General features: G+C 53.2%; 5 protein-coding genes across 5 annotated transcripts; 2 read left to right on the top strand and 3 right to left on the bottom strand.

Annotated features, from left to right (window-relative positions):
• Nucleotides 1-174: 174 nt before the first annotated feature.
• On the top strand, nt 175-3,518 carry JN550_010463 (uncharacterized protein; the record flags this gene model as incomplete). The annotated part of the gene is made up of 11 exons (XM_049308720.1): nt 175-345; nt 397-1,111; nt 1,186-1,310; nt 1,388-1,536; nt 1,590-1,738; nt 1,824-2,021; nt 2,082-2,155; nt 2,234-2,370; nt 2,479-2,909; nt 2,977-3,149; nt 3,207-3,518. The coding sequence occupies 11 exons, from the start codon at nt 175-177 to the stop codon at nt 3,516-3,518; spliced, it is 2,634 nt and encodes an 877-aa protein (XP_049167596.1).
• Nucleotides 3,519-5,763: 2,245 nt separating this feature from the next.
• On the bottom strand, nt 5,764-7,362 carry JN550_010462 (uncharacterized protein; the record flags this gene model as incomplete). Its single annotated transcript, XM_049308719.1, has 2 exons — nt 5,764-7,114; nt 7,175-7,362. The coding sequence occupies 2 exons, from the start codon at nt 7,360-7,362 to the stop codon at nt 5,764-5,766; spliced, it is 1,539 nt and encodes a 512-aa protein (XP_049167595.1).
• Nucleotides 7,363-11,147: 3,785 nt separating this feature from the next.
• On the bottom strand, nt 11,148-11,685 carry JN550_010461 (uncharacterized protein; the record flags this gene model as incomplete). The annotated part of the gene is made up of 2 exons (XM_049308718.1): nt 11,148-11,445; nt 11,525-11,685. The coding sequence occupies 2 exons, from the start codon at nt 11,683-11,685 to the stop codon at nt 11,148-11,150; spliced, it is 459 nt and encodes a 152-aa protein (XP_049167594.1).
• A 3,287-nt stretch (nt 11,686-14,972) lies between these two features.
• JN550_010460 (uncharacterized protein) lies at nt 14,973-15,833 on the bottom strand (the record flags this gene model as incomplete). The annotated part of the gene is made up of 4 exons (XM_049308717.1): nt 14,973-15,378; nt 15,493-15,512; nt 15,571-15,643; nt 15,784-15,833. The coding sequence occupies 4 exons, from the start codon at nt 15,831-15,833 to the stop codon at nt 14,973-14,975; spliced, it is 549 nt and encodes a 182-aa protein (XP_049167593.1).
• A 2,842-nt stretch (nt 15,834-18,675) lies between these two features.
• JN550_010459 (uncharacterized protein) lies at nt 18,676-22,452 on the top strand (the record flags this gene model as incomplete). Its single annotated transcript, XM_049308716.1, has 2 exons — nt 18,676-19,137; nt 19,192-22,452. 2 exons carry the CDS (start codon nt 18,676-18,678, stop codon nt 22,450-22,452), a joined length of 3,723 nt encoding a protein of 1,240 aa, XP_049167592.1.
• Between the last annotated feature and the right edge of the window lie 237 nt (nt 22,453-22,689).

The following is a 22,689-nucleotide window of genomic DNA, read 5'->3' as shown; positions in this document are numbered from 1 at the left end:
TTAGCAGCGTATCACCAGGATCACGCTTCGATGCAACACAGAGAGGCGTCTGTGCAAATGGTTGCATATGCTTAAGGATGCCGTCAGATAATAGCCAATAACATTTAAAGGTAGTGTCCTCGACCACGCGCTCTCGACAGAGCCTTAAGAGTGTTGTGCACCATCACGGCAAGCATGGCACTTCCCACAATCATTTTACAAGCTGCTCTAGGTCTCGTGTGGTGGGTGTTAGGTGCCACCGCGGCCAGTGCCTCTGGACTCGGTGACATCTTCCATCCCACGAGACTCATCGTGCAATTTTCTGATGTTGGCTCAGCCAAGTTCCGAAGGCGTGATGGGAGTCTGGTGCGTATAATGAGCGGCTCTCGCTTTTCGCTAGCTAACATAGGCTGTCAGGAGGTTGACGGCTTCATGCGCACACTTTCAAGCCAAGGGGCCAATGTTGAAGCAACCTTTTCCTATACATCAACCCTTTTTCACGGTGCCTCCTTTGATTTCCATAATGCAACACAAGCGGATATTGCAAATATTCAAAGCCTTCCCGAGGTCGAGAAAGTATGGCCAGCATCCTACATTACCCTTGATGTTGAAGCCGAGGGCATAATCGACTCAGCGCCGGATGTCTGGTCTCCTCATAAGGAGACAAACGTTTCGGTGGTGCAGGATCTGGGACATAATGGGGCTGGCGTCATTGTCGCCATCGTGGATAGCGGTATCGACTACACCCACCCCGCCCTTGGAGGTGGATACGGCCCTGGTTTCAAGGTTGAGAGCGGCTGGAACTTCGTTGACAACAACACTGATATTAAGGATTGCTTCGGACACGGCACGCATGTTGCAGGCATAGTCGCGGCCAATGACACGTTTATAAAGGGAGTTGCCCCTGATGCGCGGCTCAGAGGATACAGAATATTCGGATGTGTGGATGGGTCAACCAACGACATGGCTATCGCAGCCCTCCTTCGGGCTCACGAGGACGGGGCCGATGTGATCAATGCCTCCCTGGGCTCGGCTAATGGTTTCCCAGACAACCCTGTCGCAGTTGTTCTTTCGAAGATACAGGCTGAAGGCACATTGGTAGTTGTTGCGGCGGGCAATTCTGGTGTCAATGGTGAGAAACCTTTCTCGGTCTACTGAAGGTAACAAGCCAAGGATACTTGCTGACAAGGTATCGGGTCGGAATAGGCCCTTACTTCTCCAACGACCTGGGAAACGTATACGGGGGTCTCACTGTGGCCAGCATTGAGCACGAAGAGCTGGCAGCGTACCAAATCACAGCCCACTCGACGAGTGGTAATTCCAGAACAATGGTAAGGCGACCTACTGCGACATATGCTACCCTGTACCATGATGACTAGTCTGACGCACCATTCTTGGTTTCGAGCAGCTTTATGTGAGCAGCGACTTGAGACCATTCAACCTTGTGGGTGACTTCTCAGCCGCCTATGTCGCAGGCAATGATACATGGGCGTTTGACGCTTGTTTCCCAGTGAACAAGCCGCCAACACTCCCGGATAACCAGGTTCTTGTACTTCCGTACGTGATCTTTATCTTTAGCATCCAAATATACGGTTGACTAACTTGTCCAGACGTTCCAAGTTGTGCGATTCGGACTGGCAGAGCATGGACAATACCCTCAATAACAAAGTTACATGGGCATTTTGGGTCAACTTTGAGGATGCTGAGTACACCGTACCTGGACGAATAATCTATGACGCGGCGATCCAGCCAAAGGGCTGTAAGATACTCCTCGTCATCTCTCTAATGCCTGAAAAGTGTGGGCCATGATCTTGCTAACCTGAGCCGCGTTTGTTTTGGAACAGCCGCAGTGATCAGCTACGAAGATGGCGCCTGGTTGGTTGATGAACATCAAAATGGCTACAATGTTTCATTCACCTTCACCGATTCAACCACACCGCTGGGTGCCTCACGTCCTAGCCTGGCAGGTGGAAGGATGGACAGCTGGAGCTCATGGGGGCCGACAATTGATAGCCGGATGAAGCCGGAAGTTGCAGCACCAGGTAAGTGGATCGTCTTTAGTGGATGATTCTTCTATGTTACTGTAAAGCTAAACAAGAAAGGCGGTTCCATATACAGTACTTGGCTTAACGGCACATGGGCTATTCTTTCTGGTACAAGCATGGCTTCACCTTACGTACGTCAACTCCATCAGGATCCTGGTTTTTTCTCTGTCAAGTGGACAGCTCAGCTTACCTTTCTGCTTGGATTATAGATCGCGGGCTTCTCGGCTTTAGTACTCGAGGCTTTTGGAACCCGTTCGAAAAGAGCGGATGCTGCCACTTATGCTCGTAGTCGTATCATCACGAGTGCAAGGTCTATCAAGAACCCATTTGACACGGATCCCCTCGCGTGAGTGTTATTGTCTTTCCACCATGTCAAGGCGGGAAGTGGCGAGGGAGTGCCCTTCTCCTTGGTAGGTCCTCGTCGCATTAAACCAGAGCTGATCTTTTCCTACAGATCTGTGGCTCAACAAGGCGCAGGGGTGGTAGATGCTGTGAAAGCGATTGAATACGTCACCTCCGCCTACCCACCACAGCTGTATTTGAACGACACCGATCATTTTGCGCCCAATCAGGAAATAGAGGTCACGAATGCTGGAAATGCGGCAGTCTCCTATACTATAAGCCACGTTGCAGAGCTTACCTACTTTGTCAGAAGTCTCGACACTGGCCGCATTGCCCTTATTCCTACCCATTCCAACGAAACTCGCGATATGGCGCAGGTCGAATTCTCTACCACACAGCTCAATATTGGTCCGGGTGAGACTCAAAAGTTCTCCGTCATGTTCACTGAGCCGGTAGGGTCAGACCCAGCAACATACCCTGTGTATGGTGGCGGGGTTGTCATATCCGGAGACAATGGCGAGACTCTTCGAGTCCCCTACATAGGTCAGTCTCACCTCAGCTTGCAATTGGCATTTTCTCTCGTTTTCCGCTAATTTCAATCAACTATCAGGTATAAAAGGCTCTATCAACAGCTTCCCGCACTGGGGAGGCGACAGCCGGCCATTCCTAAACGAATCGGGAGAGACCATGGTGGACGGCGCTACGTACACGTTCAATGATAGCACGACGGTCCCGTACGCGCCTTTTGAGATCGTGTGGTCGACCAACGAAGTCAGCCTTGACGTGAGTACAAGCTGAGACGGACAACTTTTTGTTATCAGTGCTTACTCAGAACGACAGTTCGTGGACCGATATTGGGATCCGGCGAATTGGACGTATCCTACAATAGCGGGAGAAAACAATTTCTACGGCCACTTCCGAACTGAAGGAGATAACTCGCAGTTCATTGCCACCAACTTCCCCCTGATTCAGTTTCCTCGCGGAGCAACTCAGTACTACGCCCGTCCGGGTGCAACCTTCACGAATGGAAAGGAAATTGTTAGTGGGCAGTACAGGTATCTACGGAGGTCACTCAAAACCTTTGGCGACCCGCATGATATTGATGGGTGGCAGTGGGACTTGTCTCCGTGGTTCGAGGTGATCCGGGGGTAATTGCCATGAGGGAAACCCTTACATTAGACATTTATCGTATTGGCCTCGATTGCGTCCATTAGGCTCTGAGATCTTTGCGCTAAATATCTTGTTTCCGGCTGCAGTTGCTCTTCTCGAGCTGCCGCCGCGAACCTAGTCTTTTAGCAACGCCAGCTGCCCAGCGTCCAATGTTCAGTGTATGCCAACAAGCTCCCTTCTTCCTGTAGAGGCACTAACATGGCCAAGAAGATATTCTGCCCACTATACAACACCCACTGCGCCGCGGCAGATTTATGGCTGTCCAGCGTAGCGTAGTTGGTGGCTGGTGTAGACTCGAATGCATCACGCATAGCCCGTGTGCAGAATGGAGATAGCGTCCCACCGCTCAGAGCATGCGTGCGGGCATACGTTTGTGTTGACCCAGCGCCGGCCGTCTTCGCGACTTGAAGGGGACTTCAAGTCCTGGGCTGAGAATGTGGCTATCATATCATGTTTGTATTCAACCAAGACTATGTCAAAGCTATCAGAGGCGGCTTGCGGCTGTTGATACTAAGAATTGTGTCTCTGAGGAGATGTGATTCAGACGTAGACGCGACACCCGGAGACCGAACCTATTGTTATCAGCCTTTTATTGAACACACTGAAGGTGTTGTGACGTGATTGGTGTACCGACCCAAATGACGGTAGATGCAGTCTTGGGTGAATGCCGTAGGGCAAGGACGAGCCATGCCAGCTTCATCTGATAGCTGTGGTAAAGGGGGGACATGTCCGGCGGTGGTTATACACAACTTTTAGAAAGCTGTGAGCTCTTCCGATCATCCTTGTGGCTCTGCGGGTTCTGGAATCAAGTCTATAACAGCCTGTGTTGCGCTAGTCAGACTCAAACCATCGTCTGTTTAGAGGTATAGGCGGAGGCTATCGACTGTCTTGGTTGGAAGGCAATGCTTGTCGGGCTATTGTTGGACATGTCCGCCACCGGAGCATTGTCGATTCCGTCAAAGAAGAATGTTAAGTGTTCCGTTATAGAATTTACGCGGGTAAGAGGTGCTATTTGTTTGATTAGAGAAGTGAATACGTGTGGAAGTGTGAGAACAAACGTCTAGGAGATTTGTCGGTGTGGAGGCCTGCAAGCGGTAGGATTGCAAGGAGTATCACATGTCCGGCAACCCATCAAGCAAGCTTGGGCGAGGCGGGAATACGTCACAACTAAAAGTCGCAGTGATGCTTGCTAACTGAAAGGTTGCTGCCAAGTCCTATAAATCTACACAGAAAGGCTTTTATTGAAAATGATGACGTCTGTGAGAGCTTGTTCATGGATAGTTTACTTACTCGGGTCAGGCTCACAGCAATGTCACCTCACCATCGCCCTAGCAAGATTGGCTGTATTGAGTCGTATAAGTCTCTGACTGAACAATTATCATAGGCATTTTGCTGGAGATGGTAAGCAGGAATGTTGCGTCAGCCAATGGTCCAATCTCCCATTGCTGATTGTAACACAATCCGCGGGAATGAGGTGGACGGAGCTGCCAGGTCCTTCGTTCTTGGAAAATCCAACCACCGAGATCGTCTCCTCGATCAAGGACATGCCATGTTCATGGACAAGTGAGACAAGTAGCCACGTTTCGACGGCAAGTAACCAGGTGCTGAAGTTGACTCTTGATTGGTGCTGCCGAGAGGCAAAGACACTACGATCTTGGCCGTGGGCGCTTAAAAGTGATTTCTGCCATCAGCTGGCGACCAATTCTGCCTGACTCAGTCGCCATTTCAAAATTCACTGAATATCGAACACATACTATGTATAAGCCATTACCGTGCCTGCCCGAAGTCAACTTCTCAGGCTGCAAATAAGATCAGTTCGAATGTGTAGTAAGATATATTTGAACTCCAGGAGCTCGGCTGCGGAGTTATGCCTCGAGAATGCTAGTGCTAGGCTTGAGAGAGAAAAAGAACAAGATCCCCCCATTCATTTTCACCAAAACGTGCTATACGCACACTCGCCCATGCAGTCGAAGGAGTATGTATGCAGAAATATGCACTTTCAACCTTTATTCCCCCGGAGAACGCCTGAAACCGAATGTCTTCAAAATAGATCATCAAAAACCCCAGGATAAATGCCATTTACAACAAAATATACAGCGGGCATCTCCTTGGAGATGAACTCCAGGTCCTATATTCGCATCATGGATGTGCCGTGCCGCTCATGAAGAAAAAAAGATGGCGCTCGTTATATGTCATCAAACCCCCAGACGTGGTCATCTGTCCCTTATTACCCTTGCGGTTTATACGCTCTGTATCCCGGGTAGGCCGCGCCACCCCCGTTGGCTTGCTGGGGTGGAGGGCTGGGACGGGGAGCAATATCTGGTGTAGATCGGCTGTAGCCCGAGGTGAAGTCAAACCCCCCCGAGTTCTGAATAGGCGACGACGGCTGTACTGGCTCTTGCTGGAAGGAGGCATCCGAGTATTGACGTCCAGTCTCTGGCCGGGTTAGGGGTACCGTAGAGTCTGAGGAGTATTGTCGCTGAGGGTTGGCGGCTAGCTGGCGACCATAGCCGTCTTGTGTGTAAGATCTCTGAGGAGCGTAGTTGTCTTGTGCGTTAACTCGCATCGCGTTGTAGCTATCTTGTGTGTGAGAACGCTGGGGATACCCATATCCTCTTTGCGAAGGTGCGGGTGACTGCATTCTGCCGGGGTTCCCGTAGGGCCCGTTGGGTGGTGCCGGTGATCGACCGGGAGGTGGTCGGCCATAGGCTCCACCCCCGGGCGTTCCACTTCGTGGCGTACCACTGCGTGAGTACTCATCGTAGGGCCTCGGTGTTCGAGACTGCGGGTAACCTTGATCCATTGGCCCGCGTCCGTAGCCTCCTCCATTGTTGTAGTCCTGGTGAGGTGTCCGCGTGCGTTGTTGACCCATAGCTCCCGCAGCACCCATAGCGCCCATGGCTCCAGCAGCTGCGCCATAACCCGGTGCTCCATAACCCTGGTTTCCATAACCAGAAGCCCCGTAGTTCTGGTCGTACCCTTGGCTCACATTATCACGCGACATCTGACCGTAACCATTATTACCATAGTAAGATCCTTGCTGCTGGCTGACCGGGGCTCCGTAGGGACTATTGCCGGGGTTGGGACTCGAGGGATGCGACATGGACCCTGGCGCCATGAGCGGTGCGTTTTGGGCGGCTTCAGGCTTTTTCAGCTGCTCCAGCTCGACCGCGTCCTCCTCCTCAAGCAAAACCTTCTTGGAGTTCGCGCCTTCCCAACTAGGCATTGCCGGCAGTTCGTCTCCTCCAGCTTTCTTTCCGGTCTCAAACTCTGCGTACTGGGGTGGTTCTGGCTTGGCCACAGCTCCGTCGAAATGCGGCACAGAGTGAGCAGCAGTCATGGGGGCTTCGGTGCGGTATCCTCCTTGGCCTTGATTATGGTGAGGCGGTATGTATGGGTCGTCCAAATATTTCTTCTTCTGGGGCGGATCGCAACAGCCAAAGCAGCTGCCACAGCACTTGAGGCAGTAGCAACACTCGCAGCAACAAGACAGGCCGCAGCAGCAACAGCGAACAATACACCAGACTATCGAGAAAATAATTAGACCGCCAATGACAATGACAGCAATCACCGGCCATCTGCAAAATGGGTTAGTCTTGCTGGGTTAGAAGACACAATTGGGGCGGGTGGAGACATACTTGCAGTACGTTGCTTGCATGCAGTTGTCCCAGCTGGAAAACGCTGTCTTGACATTGCTGATTGAGCCTCCAATATCTCGTTTGGTCATTCCGGCTACTACACTCCTGACCACGAGGTCCCTCAGCGCTTCGCCCAAGCCCTGCGGCTCTGACAGACTCCGCTCCATAACCGCGCCGATGTGAGGCATCTTGACGTTGTATCAATCAAGAGTAAATGACGCTCGACTATGGCGAAACAGCGAAATCGACTCTACTTCCGGGGTGCGCGTGCGTCGGGGTTTTCGAAGAAAGAAGTGTCCACTAATAATCCATTCTCCGAATGTGTAGGCGGGTATACGAATCTGAGCGGGCAGTGCCAGAGGCGGCGAAGTATGGTTGGTGTAAACCTTCGTCGTCGAACCAAACTTCAAATTTCCTCCTTCGCGTAGAGGTAAGCCGCAAAGATCAAATGCGTCGGTGTCGTCTTCGTCGGGGTGGTGTGCGTTGCAGGCAAACACGTGCTAGATTCGGGTAAAGTGAATGAAACGAACAAGAGCAGATGGTAAGGAATGACGTTGAATCGGAGCACAGCTACGTGAACAAAAGAGCGACGACGGCTTTCATCCCCTCGTCGGAGCCTGTCAAGAGAGAGCGCAGAGGTGGAAAAGAGAGGGATTTCGCGGCAGGCTCTCTCTTCACACCGAAAAAAAGAGCGTAGGTGCTGCGTGCGTATGCAAGGCCTCGTGGAAATGGAGTCGGGCGGCCAGCAGAGAAATGAAGAACGGCATCCGCCCAGGACGGGCGACGAGTCGCAATTAACTCGCCGACAGGGGTCGTGGGCTACCCTAATCGCGAAGCTGCACAATGCAACCCCCTGACAAGGCCCGCTAGCGCGAATGGGACGGTTAGCTGATGCGCTTTGCCGTTCAAGATGCAGATTGACTGGATGCCATTCTAGGGCTGGCGAGCTGGGGGGCCCCCGACGTTTGCGCCGAGAGATCTGGATTTGGTCTCAACTGGCTCTGTGAAACCGGCGAGGAGAGGCTGTGCTGACGCCGGGCACGCTCAGCCGACATGCCAGCACGACCTTCTGACGAGAACACTTCTGCGCCCATCGCGAGTACCCTCTAGCTTAGGGGGCCGTTGAAGGTCTGTGAGACAACATTAAAGTCCTCTGAAGAATCGGCTCAACGGCTAGCGCTAGAAGCTCGTCCGCGGCTACCACCATGGACAATAGCCTGGCACGCAATATCGGTGTCTTGTCTCTACAGAGCAACTACGCAATTCGTGTCGGAGTCCCACGTGATGGTGCCCATGTCCCGAATGATTTCATTTGAAGGGTGTTTCTGCGAGCCGTGTTCGTTTCTTAATTGCTGATCGTAAAGCTCGACACAGCTTTGTCTCATTGGAATGTTACCCGGTCAAACACAAACCGTCACGGCGATCTTGCCCCCAAACGCGTAACCCCAGGTGTAGAAAACTGGCGACCGATTCGTTGTGCCGCATAGGATCATCGGAAGAAAGCTGCAATGTCAGCATCCTGAGAATATTGGTTAGCCCGACCCTCGTCCACATGGCCCCTTGTGGCTGGCTTCGAACAGATGAGCCTGATGGCCGCTTAGTCCCCAATAGAGCAAAATGCGCCGTCACTATGCTTCCTCAGGTAAACCTTCAGGTTCTTCGAAATGCATAGTCGTCCGGTGCTCTTTCCATGCCTCTGGAGCTGAGCGACCGAAAGTCTTATCGTTCGGTCGATATACGCAGGGACAGGAAATAGTAGGATGAACTGGAGATTGAGGAGGGGCCAAACCCGGCTGGTAAGCAAGGCAAGCGTCAATGTGTGGGGTTCAAGCCGTTACAGCATCCGAGCGTGGAACGTGCGCACTGAGGCTGACGCGGCACTCCCCTGTTCATCAGCTTGAACGTTGACTGGCAACCTCAGGCCTACATTTGTCACAGTACTCACCGTAACTACCGAACTCGGATGGGTACCTGCGTGACATAGGCATCCAAGCTCGTGCCAACTTTAAATCGAGGCTTAATTCCTCTTGGGAGTTTCAGGTCCTCTGACTCCGGAGTATACGAGTGCAGAATACGCTTACACTGAAGACCCGGTAAGAGCCGTGAAACCCATCGGGTGCATCGATGATGGCCCCGGGGGCCGAGTCAGATCACATCGGACAATGAGCTTAATCAGATCACAGAAATAATATCGTCAGCGGCACGATTTTACGAGACCCCGACCTTGGATATTGGCTGTCTCAAGCACAGTCGTTTTTCCGAACCATGCCTGCCTCCATAGCAACCTCATCTTTGACCCGCATATGTTACTTGCCAGGAAATATATCTCCGACTCCTCGTTGAACTAGATCTGTCGATAGTAGCTGACCGCTCAGGATCTAGTAACTTGAGATACTTGTAACAAAACATTATCTGATGCCTACACTGCTCTGGTGTCTTTATTGGAATTTGTAATACCCATCCCAGAACCTGCGGTCCAGGGGGGGATCTGTTAACGATACAACCATAGCATTGAATATCTCTCACAAAACCCTATACGTAAGTAGAAGAGACTGGCAGGTAAGATGAAACGCTCTACATGTATGAGTCTGCCTCGGTTTTATATTGAGTCGAGGGGGGCATTAGGACAATCTGCTACCAATAAGCCGGCTTGTCGTTTTCTTCAACATTCAAAAGCATCGCCTAGTATTCTACCAATTGATAACTGGATTATTTTCTCCTACTTTGACAATTTTCCCAGTTGTGATCAGATAAGAGCGATATATGGAGCCGTACAACTTCTGCGAACCGCAGATTGGCCAAACAACCTTGCACCTATTCCATATCCTAGTAACCCATCATCCTTGAGACATCTGTTTACAATGATCTAACTTTACACCGCTGCCACATTGTTATCTCTGCTGGAATGTTTAGCGGCGAGAAACAAAGTCCAGCTCTAGTATGATATGATCTCGGTCTCACCATGCCAGGCTGAACACTATCAAGCTACTGCCCCATATGTCGATACTCGGTTTGGCTGATGTACATCCGCGAGTAGAAGCAAGGCGTGACCAAGTTCTGACATTGAATGTCCGTTCCACTTTACGTCTCTAAGGCTACAAGCCCGAGACGTGATGTTAGGGCTTTGGCACTAGGCCTGACGTATCCATCTGCAAGACCGGCACGGGTCAGATGACTCGATATCACTGCGATTCCGAGTTTCAAACCAAGTGTAGGAGGTGAGGAAAGGGAGAGATGCAATGAATAAAGTTTGACCGCTGCGCTTGGTTATTCGTATCTATCTACTATTGAAGACATACGGCCATCTGATGTAGTATTCGTCGCTACGGGATACCCACCACTGGTCCCCTCATACAGTTTGACGCTATGGTATGTAGCAACTACTTAGTGCCTATAGTCTTCCTTTTCAACCAGTTCTTTGCGGGGAGTGGCAGCCAATCCTTGGGGCAATCATGCATTTTCACTCGCCGAGTTGCGAACCCGGAGAGCTGCGAGACTTGGGTTGGGATGGACGAGCAAAGGGCTGGTCACTTAAACCCCTTGGAAATTATATATTCATTACGATTACATAGTGGTAGCATGCCTCGTTCAGTGCACGTTCGAGTCCCATGAACACGCAACAGCCCGCATGACATAATACCGGTTATTCATTTCATGGACTTTGAACGCTGAACGTTAGTTTCACACCCGACCAGCATTAGAACGATGTCGCAACACAGCACAAACAGGCAGGGGAAATATTTTTATACCCTTATCACTATTCACATCATTAAGTCCTGCCCTGTACGGGCTCTCTCAGCCGTAGCAGGCTGTCCTATTCCGTAAAAGAGACCGTTGACCGTCAAACACCGTCAAACGCCAAGAATGACCGTTCCGTCCACAGGTGGGGGGTATTTACTGTGCATGCCTCAAATCCGTAGTCTCATGTCCATTTCCTTCACCGTCTCCGCACTTCCCAGATATGATGTCCGGTCTAGTGTGTGGTCTTGGGCGGAGGCGGGCCCTCGGGGGGCGCATAGTCGGGCACGGTGTGAGCGGGCTTGGGCTGCGCTACACCCTCGCGCTGGCCGTAGTAGCCGTCCGCCTGGTTGAACGTCTGGCCGGTGTACTGGGGCTGCATGGGATACGACTGGCCCGGCGCGCCATACGCGGGAGGGGCGGCATGGTACGCCTGCGGGTTGTTCTGGTACTGGCCGTTGTTACTAGCCATCCAGCCGGTTCCGTACATGGGCTGCATGCCACGTCTGCGGCGGCGGCGCGAATTCACACATCTGTTCGGGTCAGAAACGTCAGCAGGCTTGCACGAGTAGACAGATAGATAGCTGGGCTGGGGACAGTTTTTCGACTTACGCCCATAGGAAGAAGATGATGATTGCGACAACGACGATAACGCCGAACAAGATCCATCGACCATACCAGTCCCACGCAGAGTAACAATTGCCTCTGTTGTAGTCGTAGGTGCTACAAGTGTAGCGCTTGGACAGCTCGTTCAAGATAGTTGTAGGCGCCATGTTTGCTTGCTCTTCTCAAATGTTGTGAAAGGCAAGAAAAGAAACCCCGGGATTTGAAAGTGGTGAGAGTCGTGTGTGAGGTTGGTTTGAGGAACAGATCCTTCAAAGAACGATGTTGTTTGCGGCGCAGGGACAACCGAAATTAGAGGCAGCCCGAGAGGCTAACTCAGCAGATGTCGCAAAGTGGTAAGCTCAACAACAGCTGCAGGGATCAGCCGGGTCAGAGATGCACGTCGTATTGGTGACGTCGAGTGTCCGGCAGTGGTGCTGTGTCGATGTAAGAACCGGTGGGAAACGTGGCAACACCGACTGCGCGTTCTTCCGGCGATGTCTGAAAACCCCACGAGGTGATGATCGATGATGAAGGAACGCTGGGATTGCAGGCGAGGAGTGACGGGCCCTTTTCTTGTTTTAAGACCGTGCGATCTTCGCCGACGCCTGGGCAGAGAAGCCGTGTTCCGGGCGTGAATCCATGGCAGACTGGCCCAATTTGGCAGCGCAAGCGGTGGCGTGGTAACCCAACCCAGAGAGAGACTCGGTGGCTGTGTAGAAGCTTGGCCAGCCTCTTAGCTGCCTTCGAACCCCTCTATTACCGCTATAATCTGTCATCATTGGGTGCGGCCGCGGAACAATGGTGATGCTCTCCACCACTCTAATCCGATGATCCACGACAGGTGGCGCAGAGGTCTACAGTGAGTTGGTAGGCACTCCATCGCAACATCTGCCCCGTAAGCACCGGCCAGCAAGCATCCCCACCGGGGTCTCGTCAGTTCCAGCCCGGGTGACATAACATAGTGCCCTGTGTAGGTGCATATTTGGAATCAGGGCTGGATCAGATCAGCTTCTGACATGCTAGTGAAGCTTGACACTCCATCCCGCCCAAGCCGCTCAGCGATGCAGGCTCGAAGCATCTCAGATACCCAATGCAGAAGCTTAGTGCGCTGTCGTCAGATAAACGAGCGCGCTGTTTGGGCGAATCTGGAAATCTAGGCGGCCGGGCGTCATCATCCAAGGCGCAGATCGTGCGGACTCGGGACAGGCCTGGACGTGTCCCCCGTCAATTACCGACCAAGTCTTGTGACGGTCGTGTGAGAATCAGCTGGCCACGGGGCAAAAGAAACGCACCCTCCAAGAAGGCACTATTTGACATCGCGGGCTTGGTCTTTGGCCGCAGCAGATTACGCAAGGCCGCCTGGGCAAGCTTTTCGCCCAGCCGAGCTTAAAGTGCAAAGTTGTTAGTGAGTCGTCGTAACACGAACCTTGAACCCGTCCAGTTCGTTCCCCAAGGTTCGCCAGATTCACGAGGGACCAATGCGCCACAGCTTCTAGAATCATTGCCAGATGCGTACAAACCACATACTGCGTATTCCAAATTGTATCGCAAGATGACGCCGCACCTGGAGTGGTTCGTCTTGCTATAAACCTCACTAGCTTTTCATTGGTTGTTGACACAGCGGACTGGCCAGCACTCGATGTATACCTAACTAGGTACCCGGACCAGGCCCTAGCCTAGTTGCTGGCCAGTATACATAGATTAGAATAGATGAGCGGATGGAGCACTGTATGAGTCCACCACTTGCAGGTCCCCTAATCGTAGACCCTGATTTGACATTATTGAGACAGCACTATATCGCATAGTGTGCACGTATTTCACTCATGCACCCGAGTTCTGAGCACTGCACTGCCCTGCGTGACCGGCTCATCGCGGCCGCTGGCATCTCCGTCGTCGCCAGTCTACTGGATCCGCAGACCTCCGCAGACCTCTGCGCGGTCAATGGATCGGATTGGATTGTACGAGACGGCTAGGAACACAACACAATACTGTAGTGCTCTGCAGACCCTTGCTTCCCGACAGCGCATAGCTACTGTAGCGGTGCAGTGAAAGTGGCCCAGCGCCAGGTGACGACTAGTGATGCGCGAACACGTCAAAAAATACCCGATCTCACACTGCATTGGACGGGAGTATCCCATTTGCCCATGCTGGGGGGACCCCTCCTCAGCTCGTGGGGTTCCTCTCGCGTCGTTTCTCGTCTTGACACCCAGGGGGCCCGCCAGGCGCACACATACATTAGCTAGCTATCAGGCTATTGCTTCCAAGACCGCTCTGGCGGTAGAGAAGAGGACGAATGCCAGGTGAAAGCAGGCAACGCGGCTATTGGGTATTTGGGAGCCCGACGCAGTGTGCAGAGACTCGAAGCAAATTAAAACGGAAAAGAGGTGTTCGCGTACAGGAGAGAGGCGCAACAGAGATATTGTTTCTCCTCGAACCAAGACCGGCTGCCGAGCCAATTGAATCGCCTCGTACATGACTGACAACGCAGCAAGCAGGAGCGCGAGCGCGGGTCAAATCACGACGCTGGGTTTGAGGTTCTGCCAACGCATCACCGCATCAAAGTGGTCTGTGTGTAGCGTGTTCAAGTATCCTCGCCCGGCCTCCTCTCAGCGCCGACTTCCTTTCCTTTCCAACCCTCTCTTCTTTTGCGGCCGATATACCCTTAGCAGCAATGAGCTTTTTCGTGCGTCGCGTGCTGCGTTCTCACAACATCTCATTTCCTCGCGGTTGCGAAGCACGGCGCCGCCGTAACAAGTGTTCAGCTCGTCGCGCAACCTTCGGACCCCTGTCTTGCTTCTTTTCCGCATTCCGCTTCACACTCGCAACCAGCCAACGATCTCGCGCATTTGGGCGCGGGTCGCAGCTCAACATCTCGTCACTACAGATAAACAGAAGATACATGTGCAGGAGAAGTTATGGACGCTTTGGAAGCTTCTCATGTCGTCATCATCAAATTCATCATGATAGGCGCCTACAGACACCGATGCTTGCTTGCTCTGCCTCCCATTGATGGACATTCAGTAATGCCCAAGAGCTGAAGCCAGCTCTAAGAATCCAACCAAAGAAAGATTTGTGCCGAGATAATATCCTATTTGCCCCGAGCCATCACATGATCCGGAGAATGGTATCATACCACGCCGATGACTATGCAGCAGAAGGTCGGGCCCGTCTGGTCGACCGCAATTAAAAGAAGAAGAAAAAAACATGGCAACTGGGAGGTTTCCAGTCGCGGAAGCTGATGACATGGCCAGATTCCCCAATTTGAGCTCGCGAGAGAATTTTATATATATGAGGTCGTCGCCGGCCGCAGGTTGGTACCGTCTTGCGTTAAACCCCAGAATAATCGTAACCGTTGCTAGGTACGTCGAAGATGAGAATCGAGCCCGCAATCAAGCCGACTAGTCGCGTCGATACCATCGGGACGAGGCAATAATCACAGCGCAAAGACGAAAGCTCACCGGGCGAATTTCATAAGCCACTGGAGGACCGCCTCTAAGTTCGTCTCCTCTTTGGCGCTTATACCGTAACACGAGACCTCGCGGTTCCCTATGCTCTTGAGCGACAGGACATCGATCAACTCATCTACACTGATCTTATCCGGTAGATCGGACTTGTTGCCCAGTACGAGCAAAGGGATACCCTCGAGACTTGCTTGCGACATCAAAGCATGAAGCTCGTCTTTCGCCTGGTCTAAAACGTTCTGGTCCGCAATGTCGACAATGAATACGATCGCATCCACGCCGCGGCAATACCTCTCCCACATCGGTCGAAAGCGAGGCTGGCCACCGAGGTCCCAGCACTTGAGTGTGACGTGACCGCGCGTCACTTTCTTCATATTGAAGCCAACAGTTGGTATAGAGCTGTGTGGAAGATTAGCCGCTTGTTTGTGCCAGTTGTTCGACAGAGAGCAGAGTTTTGATTCGCACGAGCCGTCAAGATCAAGGCACGGGGGATGGAAAAAGAGCAGCGCTTACTCGTACGCGAATTCCCCGCCCTAGAAAACAGAAGTCAGCAGTGCGAACAATATCAGGCGATGATGCGGCAGAACTCACGGCCAAGACACGGAGCAAAGATGTTTTGCCAGCATTCTGCAGCCCTATCATAGTCACATCCATTTCGGTCGCCCTGCGGGAAGAAGTCAGTCTCGGATATGCCGAAAACCATCGTCGGCGATCGGCGCACGATAAGAAAAAGCAAATACGGCGGTGTGGAAGATGGGTCGAGACCCCGCGCACGGGGAAGATTGTCAAGGCTTGCGAACTCACCAGAAGGTCCTGAGCAACCAGTCGTACACTTTCCGGAATATGCCCGCCATGGTGTTGATGGACTTGGAGAGTGAACACCAGCGTGTGAGGCGGTGAGCACAGGAGTCTACAGGCTCACGGATCCTAGGATGTTGGTCGGCGATGCTGTAGTTGCAAGTCGCGCAAGGCTGGGGTCAGAAGACTAGTGGGGAACTCGGAAGTCTTTAGGTGACGGGGGGTGCTCTCAGACAAGGTGTTAAATAGTTGCGCTCGGTTCCTGAAGCTGGGTGAAATTAGGAATACAATGTTTCGTATGACGATGGGCCTGTAACGATCTCGTAGCGCCTGACCGCGAAGGGGTGCGTCGCGGGCCAGAGTAATCTGGCGCGTTGTGTCTGGCGGGGAGTACGTGAGCTCCTGGAGGCGGACAAGCAGGTAGGCAAGTACCAAGCTGCGTTGTAGACCTTCCGGGCGATGATGCGGTGCAGGTGGGATGAACCGTGACGCTTGACAAGACCACAGTCACGGAGGGTCACAATGACAATCCCCACCATCAAGTTCGCACAAGCTGTACAATGAACCGTGCCTCGGATAGGTAGTGATCAAGCGGGAGGGATAGAGGGTAAACCTTGCACCTTGGACGAGGGCAGCGGCTAGGAAGACCGGGGTTTCATTCGTTTATTTCTCCCGGTCCAGTGGAGGTCGAACCTGCAAGCGCAAATCGAGACGTCGAGCCGTCAACGGTGCAGGTTGGCGGCGGCAGACGGGGGCGCCGCGGTTGAGACCCGTGAGACCTGCTGGCGATGCTAGGCCAAGTTGACCTGCTTCTTGACGTAAAGCGGCCCCGTCGCGTAGGGGAGCGCTGGCGAGCTGTCTGCGGCTCTGTCCGAGAGCCTGGTCACTTGGTCAGGCGATGCCCAGTAATGGCCTGATGTCTTCTTTTCTGATACAATAGTATGCAATTGCGTAGGCAGTTGCAGTGGCACGCATCAAATGGTAAACCGAGTCATGAAGGACCTAGACCTAGGGTTGAGTGCTGGGGCTGTGGACAAGTGCTGCAAGTGCTGCAGGGACAGACATCAGAAGCTCCCTGTCGCTCGAGTCTTGGACGTTGTACTCCCAAGCTCCCGGGCTGTTGCATCCAAAAGCCTCGAAATCCCGTGAGTGTCTTCGGGCCTGTCTTTAGAAGAGGCTATCGGACAGGCGAGGGAATTGATTGCTTCTGGCTTAAGTGCGTCAATTTTCCCCCGAGTTTAATTCTCTCGCCATTAATTGCTGCGCTCCGGCGCTGGCTGGCTGGCTGGCTGGCTGGCTCGCTGACTGAGAGGAGCCAGCTTCCTTGGGGGCGACGAGACAGCGAGGTAGCACAGGATAAAACCGACAGCAACACTCAGCACGGCCGTGCAATCTGGCGATGGGATGAGGCTTCCGGGGACACTGAATCGATCGGTCTGCGGCGAGAGGGCGGCAGAAGCGGTGACCCGAGCAAAGGAGCGGCCGGTTTGCAGCAGGCAAGATGACGGCGAGATGGTAGGTTGAAGTAAGGTCGTTTCGACGGACCCCGGATGGCGAGGCAAGGTGGGATGCAGCAGAGCAGTGTGTAAGTGGGTTGGTGAAGTCACAGACCCAATAACCAGAAGGATCCAAGGCATCTATCAATGGGCAGATTCAGACTTAGGTAAGGCAGGCAGCCTGTGTAGTCCACGACGGGGGGGCCAGGTTGGGCTGCGAGATGCCTGTACCCTGTTCTGCCCTGCACGTCGTACCTCGTGCGTCGTTACAAGATGAGTGGTTGAGAAAGACTCCTGGATCGATAGCCGGGCTAGCGTACCAGGCGTGGGAATGTCCTCAAGTGTCGCAGTGATGCCTGACTGGATCTTATTAAACCTTGCGAGTACAACCGACCCCAGGTCTCGATTTCGGGTCGCAAGGGCGCTAGTGAGCGGTCCTAGCCCAGGGAGCATTGAACAAGGCACGGCACAGGCCGTAGACGGTGAGATTTGTTGACTTGGGAGCAGCCTGGAGACCGAATTGCACCAATCCGCCCTCTACTGATGCAGTGGCAGGCCGCTAGAGGGCAAATCAGGCGATAATTCGACGAGGCTTGGACACGGTTGGACCAACTACAGAGGTGCCCGCTTTTGGTAAACGGTGAAGAGTCAGATTCCGACCCGGAAAACACTCGATGAGGCATCAAATAGGAATTTTTGGCTTTGGCCGATGGGCCAATACGTCCTGTGGAAGTTCTTTCCTCGTCCGACGAAGGCTCAAACGGCTCCTGCCACAGCCTGATATGACGGAAACAACCAAATCAAGCGCAAAAGCAAACACATACATATACATCCACTGCACACAACTAGTAACTAGTAAATGGCCTGTACTCGAAAGCGAAAGAGCTACGCTCGAGTTCCAGCACCCTCTATTTCGTCGGTCGAAATAGTCACTTCTCCGAGGACCTACGATGGGCAGCCTACAAGGCAAAGTATAGAAGTGCTTGGGGTTACCAATCACTGATGGTAAGCATCGGTATTAGTTGCAGGTGTATCGTGCAGTGGCGGCCAGTGGGGGAGGATGGCGACGCCGCCACTGCTGCAAACAATAGCGGGGTTTGGTGGCCCCTGCAACTCTCTACTCCTGTAAATGTGGGCAGGACGGGGCGGCATAGCTTATCGGTGGTCCCCCAATGCGATAAGGAAACTTTTTTTTTGTCGCCGGCCGCGACGGAGCATGGACGATACCTTCACTGAAATATCTGCCAGCCACCGGGCACCCAGCACAGCTTCCACCCACGAGCGAAGCTCGACATACCCACCAACCCCCCGAGCCTCATGAGAGCATATTCGCAGCTTCGCCCTTTCCATTGAATACATCTTCCAGGTAGCGCAGGTGCACCTGGTAGCTAGTTTGCCCACCATGGCGCCCGCAGCGACTAGCACCGAGTGGGATCACGAATACAACACCCTGCGCCGCCAGAAGCTATTCCAGGAGCCTCCCACCGATCGGTCTGCCTACCCCCTCCTGCAGGTAGCTGTAGACCCCCACATCGAGTCCTTTGACGCCCTCTTCAAGCCCGATGGCCTGATCGAGAGGGGCCTCGCCGACATTGGGACGAGAATCTTCCTCGACGGCGATGACAGATCTGCACCCGTCGGCAGGAATCGCCTGACCATCAAGTACAAGAGCGTGCAGCTTCAGAAGTCGCAGATTCCCATCACCAACAAGTTCGCCAAGAACCGGGAAATCTTGCCCGCAGAATGCAGAGAGAGGCACGTCACGTACCGCGGCAAACTCTCGGCCACTTTCGAGTACAGAATCAATGGTGGAGACCCTCAGGAGTTCACCCGAGAGATTGGCCAGCTCCCGATCATGGTCAAGGTATGTGCAAGATGGGCTGGCGCGTTCGCTGAAACTCTGCTGAACATTGTCTAGTCGCGCCATTGCCATCTTTATAACAACAGCCCAGCCCAGCTGGTTGCCAAGAAGGAAGAGTCGGAGGAACTGGGCGGGTACTTCGTCGTCAACGGCATAGAGAAGATCATTCGGCTGCTGCTCATGAACAGAAGGAACTTCCCGTTGGCCATCAATCGTCCGAGTTTCGCAAACCGCGGCCCCTCTTACACAGCATACGGTATAATCCTGAGATCCGTTCGTCCCGACGAAACCTCCCAGACTAATGTCCTCCATTACCTCAACGATGGTAACATTACTTTCCGATTCTCTTGGCGGAAGGCAGAATATCTTGTGCCCGTCATGATGATTCTGAAGGCTCTGGTTGAGACCAACGATCGAGAAATCTTCGAGGGCCTCGTGGGCGCTCCCAATTCCAAGGGTATTCAAAACACTTTCCTCACAGATCGGGTGGAGCTTCTACTGCGCACCTACAAGTCCTACGGCATATACACCAAGGCCCAGACCAGAGCCTACCTTGGCGAGAAATTCAGGCCCGTCCTAGGCGTTTCGGAGACCTTGTCGAACTACGAAGTAGGCACTGAATTCTTGAGGAAAATTGTGCTGGTTCACCTTGGCAATGTCAATGTTACCGAGGAGCAAGACTCCGACAAATTCCGCATGATCCTCCTCATGGTCAGGAAGCTCTATGCCCTGGTGGCTGGTGACTGCGCTGTTGACAACCCTGATGCGGTCCAGAACCAGGAGATCCTTCTCGGCGGCTTTCTCTACGGTCAGATCATCAAGGAGCGCCTCGACGAGTTGATGTCAACGGGTCTGCGTGCTGCTTTCCGAGAGTACTGGAGAAGGTTCCCAGGAAGGACGTTTACTTCACAGGAGTTCCAGAAGGACTTCCCTGCCAAGATTTTCACCAAGCTGAGCGAGAACATTGGGAATCTTCTCGAGTACTTCCTCTCGACTGGCAACCTCTCCAGTCCTTCGGGTTTGGATCTGCAGCAAGTCTCCGGGTTCACGGTCGTGGCCGAAAAACTCAACTTCTTGCGTTTCATCAGTCATTTCCGCATGGTGCACAGAGGCAGTTTCTTTGCCCAATTAAAGACCACGACAGTCCGCAAGCTGCTACCCGAGTCTTGGGGTTTTCTCTGCCCTGTACACACCCCCGATGGCTCCCCTTGCGGTCTTCTCAACCATCTGGCCCACAAATGCAAGATCATGACTAGTGCCGTTGACGCTTCGGCTATCCCACAGCTGGCCGCTGAGCTCGGAGTTGTTGACACCTCTTCCGCTGCTACAGATGAAAGCGTCGTCGTTATGTTGGATGGCAAGATCATCGGCTGGTGTAAACCCACGGAGTCGCGCAGAATAGCCGACACTTTCCGCTACTGGAAAGTCGAGGGCTCCCACGGCGTGCCACTACACCTCGAAATCGGCTTCGTCCCCTCATCAAACGGTGGCACTTATCCGGGAATCTACATGTCTTCTGAGCCAGCGCGAATGGTCCGACCAACGAAATATCTGCCCCTGGAAAAAGAAGACTTTGTCGGGCCGCTCGAGCAGCCTTACATGTCCATCGCATGTACTGAGCCGGAAATCATTTCTGGAGAGTCTTCACACGTCGAATTCGACCCTACGAACATGCTCTCTATCTTGGCAAATATGACGCCGTTCTCAGATTTCAACCAATCTCCCAGAAATATGTACCAATGTCAAATGGGTAAACAAACTATGGGAACCCCTGGCACATCTCTGCGGTACAGAACCGATAACAAGATGTATCGTCTTCAGACCGGCCAAACCCCAATCGTCAGATCGCCTCTTCACAACGCCTATGGATTTGACAACTTCCCTAACGGAACTAATGCGGTTGTCGCTGTCATTTCCTACACTGGATACGATATGGACGACGCCATGATTCTGAACAAGTCTGCGCATGAGCGAGGATTCGGCCATGGCACGATATACAAGACCAAGAAGATCACGTTGAAAGAGGAGAATCGCACAAAGTCGGCCAAGAATGTCACCAAGCTGTTCGGTTTCGCACCCAACACCCTTGTGCGAGGGTGGGACCGGAACATGCTCGGCGATGACGGCCTGCCTCACGTCGGGCGATGCGTCCAGGAGGGCGATGTTCTTTGCGCCTGGCATACAGTCTCGGCCGACTACAGTGGCAACCTTGTCAACAGGGATGGTGTCACGCACTACGAGAAGTACAAGGACTCCGAGGTGGCTTTCATTGAAGAGGTCCGCGTGATTGGCAGCGAATCGGGCAACGAGCCGATGCAGACCATCTCTATCAAGCTTCGGATTCCTCGATCCCCCATCATCGGTGACAAGTTCTCGTCACGTCACGGGCAGAAGGGTGTCGCCTCGCAGAAGTGGCCTATGGTCGATATGCCGTTCTCGGAATCCGGTATCCAACCCGATGTCATTATCAACCCTCATGCTTTCCCGTCCCGAATGACCATTGGTATGTTTGTCGAGTCGTTGGCCGGCAAAGCCGGTGCCCTGCATGGCTTGGCCCAAGATTCGACGCCTTTCCGTTTCGATGAGCAGAACACGGCGGGTGATTACTTCGGCCATCAGCTCAAGATGGCTGGTTACAACTACCACGGCAACGAGCCCATGTACTCTGGTATCACTGGAGAAGAGCTGGCAGCTGACATCTACATCGGTGTGGTGTACTATCAGCGACTACGACACATGGTGAACGACAAATACCAGGTCAGAACGACGGGTCCTGTGGTTCCCACAACCGGTCAACCGATCAAGGGAAGGAAGCGTGGAGGTGGTATCCGTGTGGGAGAGATGGAGCGAGACGCCCTGCTAGCACACGGTACTGCGTTCCTTCTTCAGGACCGTCTGATGAACTGTTCCGACTACTCGCGTTCCTGGATCTGTCGGACATGCGGGTCATTCCTGTCCATTCAACCGACAGTATCGCCGTTTGTGGGAAAGAAGAAGACTGTCAGCAGCGTTCGATGCCGGAACTGTGCCAAGCGGCTGGATGAGATGGAAGACGTTGACCTCACCAAGGTCACAGGGGAGATCTGGGAAGATGGCCAAGGCACCCAGTGGGTGGGCGGAGAGGATACGACCCTCGTTGCCGTCCCCGGTGCTCTGAAGTACCTGGATGTGGAGCTCGCAGCCATGGGAGTGAAGCTGAAGTACCGGGTCGACCCCAAGGACGCGCCCCGCAAAGGTCCTCTCGTGCAGACCAACTGGGATGCGTTGAGTGCGGGCAAGAAAGCGAACGGCCTCCAGCCTGCCCTGGTTGCAGCGTAGACCGGCTCTTCAGAGCACTGGTCCTCCTTCCTTTTCGCGCGTATAGCATGGGGCGGCGTTCAAAAACGGGGCTTCTTGTATTGATTGGCTGTGATTCCCTGTTTGTAGATACGGCTAGCTGAAAGGCCGCGTTATTATATCCTCACTAGAGCCGAGTTGAAACCACCGCAATAAATACAGGGCATAGCTTTCTTGGATATATTTGGTTCCACTTCCGCTGCACCTAGCCGTTGAATA

This window comes from Neoarthrinium moseri (assembly GCF_022829205.1).
Source record: "Neoarthrinium moseri strain CBS 164.80 chromosome Unknown scaffold54_Wmoseri_CBS_16480, whole genome shotgun sequence".
Lineage (NCBI taxonomy): Eukaryota > Fungi > Ascomycota > Sordariomycetes > Amphisphaeriales > Apiosporaceae > Neoarthrinium > Neoarthrinium moseri.
Note: the sequence above shows the minus strand (reverse complement) of the source record. Positions and strands in the feature narration are given on the sequence as shown.